The 5,232-nt window shown below is 36.6% G+C and overlaps 1 protein-coding gene and 2 long non-coding RNA genes across 4 annotated transcripts; 2 read left to right on the forward strand and 1 right to left on the reverse strand.

Moving 5' to 3' along the window:
* The first annotated feature begins 172 nt into the window (after positions 1-172).
* Positions 173-2,105, forward strand: LOC100636510 (TNF receptor-associated factor 2-like). Its single transcript, XM_020006037.1, has 6 exons — positions 173-379; positions 433-481; positions 598-702; positions 1,669-1,833; positions 1,881-1,952; positions 2,004-2,105. The coding sequence occupies exons 1-6, from the start codon at positions 237-239 to the stop codon at positions 2,103-2,105; spliced, it is 636 nt and encodes a 211-aa protein (XP_019861596.1). The 5' UTR covers positions 173-236.
* Positions 2,106-2,899: 794 nt separating this feature from the next.
* On the forward strand, positions 2,900-3,836 carry LOC109590096 (uncharacterized). Of its 2 annotated transcripts, XR_002189141.1 has the most exons (3): positions 2,900-3,224; positions 3,270-3,425; positions 3,510-3,836. It is a non-coding gene; the product is annotated as an uncharacterized LOC109590096 (long non-coding RNA). The 2 variants fall into 2 exon arrangements; XR_002189140.1 differs by lacking the exon at positions 2,900-3,224 and having other exon boundaries at positions 3,256-3,425.
* Positions 3,706-4,170, reverse strand: LOC109590097 (uncharacterized). Its single transcript, XR_002189142.1, has 2 exons — positions 4,137-4,170; positions 3,706-4,052 (listed from the first exon to the last, which is right to left on the reverse strand). It is a non-coding gene; the product is annotated as an uncharacterized LOC109590097 (long non-coding RNA).
* Positions 4,171-5,232: the final 1,062 nt, after the last annotated feature.

Below are 5,232 nucleotides of genomic sequence, written 5' to 3' on the forward strand. Positions count from 1 at the left end.
ATATAGGAGTGGTCAAATCTACAAATTTTGGACATGGTTAATAAAATTATGAGGATTTTTATGACTCAATCTGGGGATTTTTGGTAAAAATCTAGGGATTTTTGTCAAAATTTGAAATCTAGGGATTTTTGGGGAAATTTTTTTGGCCAAGTTAGGGAATTTCTAATTAATGCCTCTGGAGACACTGCGGACGAAGTTTGATTAATGCTTGTGATAAGGACTAAGACTTTTTTGTGATGCCGGGCTACGACTTAAAGGTTAATGGTGAGTACGCCCGGATCGAGTCCCTCGAGTGCTCCTCATGCAGACTGATACTGAGAGACGCTATACAAAATGAAGAGGGACAGAGGTTCTGTAAGAGCTGCTGGGAAGAAGCAATGTATGATACATAATGCCTGTCAAGTGTTATCATGGGTTTTATCTCTCATATAGTTCCTCTAGTTCAAAAGCTCAAAGATTGGGGATTAATCCAAAGGAAGAAGTAAGTCTGCATCTCTTTTTTTTGTCCATCATGAGTTATACTTCATAAGTAAAGTTGTGTATTGTCTACCCATTATTCACATATATAATATTATACTAATTATATATTGTTTGCAGATATACCCTGATATTGCTGTTAGAAGAGAGATAGATAGGCTCCCAGTTTTATGTGAGAACTATGAGAATGGTTGTGAATGGACTGGAAAGCTTAAGGACCATGAGGTAGGCAGCGGGCCATGTTGAGATGTTAACCAAAGGGTGGGCTTCATGAGTTAGTGATGAGTGATATATCGATTCTTTATTGATATAAACGATATTTTACGGAATTGATTTGAATCATTATCGAAATTTTTAGTGATGGGTGATATATCGATTCTTTATTGATATAAACAATATTTTACGGAATCGATTTGAATCATTATCGAAAATTTTATGCAATTTTTATCGATCTATTGACCACGCCCATTTATTTAGGTTAAATAACTAATTTTAATAAGTGATTGCACTGTTGGACTGCAGGAAAGAAGCAACTGACCAGTTGTTAGCTCAGCCTACTTCAATAGGAAGAGAACCAAGCTTAGGAGCATGGAAATGATTAGGAAATGATCTTCTCTGATGTCCAGTACAGTTATATCTGTGCTAAAAATCATTAGCCACACCCTTGACACACCCCAAAAATAAGGTGTGGTTATCGTATCGTTAATAATCGATATTTCCTGAAAAAGTCCATTATCGATCGTTATCGAAAATTAAGAAAATTGGCCATATCGCCCATCACTAGAAATTTTATGCAATTTTCATTGATCTATTGACCAAGCCCATTTATTAAGGTTAAATAACTAATTTTAATTAGTAATTGCCCTGTTGAACTGTAAGAAAGAGGCAGCTGACCAGTTGTTAGCTCAGCCTACCCCAATAAGAAGAGAAACAAGACTGAAGAGCATGGAAATGATCTTCTCTCATGCCAGTACAGTGCCAAAATCATTAGCCACACCCTTGACACACCCCTAAATGAAGGTGTGGTTATCGTATCATTAATAATTGATATTTCCTCAAAAAGTCCATTATCGATCGTTATCGAAAATTAAGAAAATTGGCCATATCGCCCATCACTATCATGAGTACAGCTTACAAAATTGTGGTTAGCAGTTAGGACAGCTGCAATAATAGTTTTTTGTTCCCTTCCAGCATGATCACAAAGCTATCTGTGAGTATAAAACCATGAGGTGTGCTCTTGGCTGCAGTAAGAGAATTCCTCTTGGAAAATTGAGAAAACATGAAAAAGAAGAGTGTCCGTTTCGACAAGTCCGATGTCAATATTGCAGAAGTGAATTGTTAGCTAGAGACTATAATGTAAGAAGATAAGATGAATTTATTAATTTTATAATTTACATGTTAAGGATCACCTTTTGAACTGTCCTAATGCACCTTATATTTGTGGTCATTGTCACACTGAAATGCCAAGAAGTGAAGTGAGCTTGTGCTTTATGTAACTGTGATCTCATTTATCATCATATTATTAGATGGATAGTCACATGTTACTTAATAACTGCAGAAGACAATTATATTGCTCTGGATGGCATCCACAGGTAAACTTATATATTTTTAACGACCTGGGGGCGTAGCCCCCAGGTCGTTCCTATAATTGATTTCACCTTTGCGCTATGTATGTATATATATATATATATATATATATATATATATATATTATATATATATATATTTATTTATTTATTTGTATGTCCACACTTACATTTCTTCTATACACGTTGTATTGGAGAAATAACAAGCCTTAGCAACCATCCGCCCACGCTCCTTTACGGGGTGGGTGTGGCCACGGCAAACAAAATGGCGGCTTACACATGGGACAAAGTTAAGAGCTTTCTAACAGCAAGAGAACATAGAGATACTGTCTAAAGACTTCTCTAGAAGCATTATAAGGTAGAGAGAACCTTTATAAGTCTTAATAATGACAAAATTATACTTGCAAGGTGGTGAAATCAATTATAGGAATATTTTTTACACTGTTACGCTTGTTATAATTAAATTCAGTGTGGGGAATTTCCCTGGGAAAACACCCAAACAACTATCAGTCTACAGAAGGAGTGAATAGATCCTTTATGGCTTCACTTCCTGATTATTATGTCCACACTGATAAACATTGCCAATGGCTTATGAATATAATTAAAATCATTCAAAATTTGAACCACGTGTAGCTGATAAGCTGATAATTAGGCAATTTCTGAAAAACGTAGCAACTTGAGGGGAAATTTACCTGAATAAAATAAGACCCAGCAACTGAGGAGATTCACAGTGTATTAAGCAAAGGTAAGTACAGTACTAGATCCTTTCGCAAAAGCCCAGCACTCCTGTGAATGATTTGCACAAAAATCAAAGTTGCTTTGTAGTTAAAAAGTTAAAATGCTGGCTGTGCAAGTAGAAGTGTATCTCCTAAAAAGAAGCACAGATGAAGCTCACTCTTGGTAGTAGCAAAGAGGAGAGTTGGTTCTATCTGTTTATGGCAAAATTAAAAGAACAGCTCTTGTGAATCAAGGATTTTAGGTCGCCTAATGGACCTTGTGCATCGAACGTTCTAATTAACGCGCACCTCTCAACTGGAGTAAGATGGCGGATCTTTTGGTAAACAGGCAGGCTGAACATTTTCCTCTTTTATCAAGTCATCCTTACTTTAGGAGCCACTTTGAGCTCTCTTTTTGTTTCATCACACTCTTTTTATTTCTCCTGTAAGCTCCTTGGTTGTTGTTTTGGCTTTAAGCAGTTTTTCATAGGCCTATTCTGGCACCCTTTGGCAATTCCCGTTTTGGTAAATTTTGCTTCCAGGAGCCAGGGCGCTTGCCCCTCCATTGCTATGAAGACAGAAGTGTATTCACTTGAGTCCTATGATTAATGTCTATCATCAGTTAGTCTCAGTCCATCAGGACAAGGTACGGTGGAATTACTCACTCAGTTGTCATGTTGCAGCTGGAGTGTTGATGATATGGCCATCTTTTCTCATCTTAAAACTATAGGATGGCTCTTTTATGAATAGTTGAGGGGTGCAAGAACTCTCTGGCTCTCATTCTTTATCTGTAAATTCACTGGTTGTACTGTAGGAGCATTTCATGTCATATTAAAGTCTGCGTCGCTATCCAATACTTGCAGAGAGGAATCATCACATTTAGGACTTGTTTGTGGCTCGTCACCATTTGTATCCTCTCTTGACAGTTTTATTTGATATTCATAATTATGAAAAACATAACTGACATTGTTGCTACAGTTATTTATGTTTTTATCACTACATTACATTTGTATGCATGACGTTTCATGTATTTACAGATATTTTATTATAAAGAGTATATACGTAATACATAAACAATAATTTAAAACTGTTTGGCCGTTAACAAAGACAACTGTTGTGATTAACATTTATATTAACATTAAAAATCATGTAATGATGGAACTGTTTTACTTCATACCAGATGTCACTATTAACAACTAGTTACTTGAAGCACAGCTATTACAGCACACTTATGATCCTTGAAGTGATTCTTAGATGTGAATGAAGACCAATCCTATAGTTTTAAGAAGTAAAAAGATGGCCATATCATCAAAACTCCAGCTGCAACATGACAACTGAGTGAGTAATTCCACCGTACCTTGTCCTGATGGACTGAGACTAACTCTGATGATAGACATTAATCATAGGACTCAAGTGAATACACTTCTGTCTTCATAGCAATGGAGGGGCAAGCGCCCTGGCTCCTGGAAGCAAAATTTACCAAAACGGGAATTGCCAAAGGGTGAGAATAGGCCTATGAAAAACTGCTTAAAAAGCCAAAACAACAACCAAAGAGCTTACAGGAGAAATAAAAGAGTGTGATGAAACAAAAAGAGAGCTCAAAGTGGCTCCTAAAGTAAGGATGACTTGATAAAAGAGGAAAATGTTCAGCCTGCCTGTTCACTAAAAGATCCGCCATCTTACTCCAGTTGAGAGGTGCGCGTTAATTAGAACGTTCGATGCACAAGGTCCATTATGACCAAGTTTACGGCACTTTTTCTAAAGCTATATCTGCTCCATTAAGATTTAAACTAGCAGGACATGCAGGATACACCTTCCTAAGTCTATGAAAATACTGTAGAGGTTCCAGGTATTCTGTGAATGATTTACACAAAAATCAAAGTCAAAAATTTTTTATCAAACAAATAATTTTTACTGTGACATATCTTTGCTTAAACTTTGCACATGAAAACCAAACTTGTTTCTTTATAACAAGTAACTTTTCCTCTCTTAATGGTGCTAGATGTAGCACTGTTTAAGTATCTATGTAAGAGAAATAAGTAAAATAGTATGGGTATCCATTATGCATGAGGAAAACCATGCGATTTTCTGCACTTCCGGTGTTCAGAGAAGTGTAGCGCCTTTGTGTAGACTGTATGTGTATTTCATTGTATAAGAGTGAGTGGGCGTATCAAAGGCACCGCCTGTGGTTACAAATGTGATGTAACACAGCTTTCATTTGTAACACTCCCTGTGGTTTTATTTGTATCCCTGTGGGTTGACAGCAAAATCTCTTAAAATAAAATATAAGAAACAACATTATTGTACAGGTATTATAAGCTGAAAGTCAACTGTCAATAAAGCTTGCAATAAAGTCTGGCCTAGGTCCAGTGGCCTGCGGGAACGGACAGAGGGTACAAATTCGGAACAATTATGAGTCTCCGGAGTGTAGAAAACTTTAGATCGATTCATAG

This window comes from Amphimedon queenslandica, unplaced genomic scaffold (assembly GCF_000090795.2).
Source record: "Amphimedon queenslandica unplaced genomic scaffold, v1.1 AMPQUscaffold_10511, whole genome shotgun sequence".
Classification (NCBI taxonomy): Eukaryota; Metazoa; Porifera; class Demospongiae; order Haplosclerida; family Niphatidae; genus Amphimedon; species Amphimedon queenslandica.

Excerpts from the sequence above, each read along its gene's own strand:
- LOC100636510 (XM_020006037.1), top strand. The coding sequence starts at position 237 with ATGCCGGGCTACGACTTAAAGGTTAATGGTGAGTACGCCCGGATCGAG. Across the intron at positions 703-1,668 it reads GAAAGCTTAAGGACCATGAG|CATGATCACAAAGCTATCTG; the intron begins GTAGGCAGCGGG and ends GTTCCCTTCCAG. Across the intron at positions 1,953-2,003 it reads CTGAAATGCCAAGAAGTGAA|ATGGATAGTCACATGTTACT; the intron begins GTGAGCTTGTGC and ends TCATATTATTAG.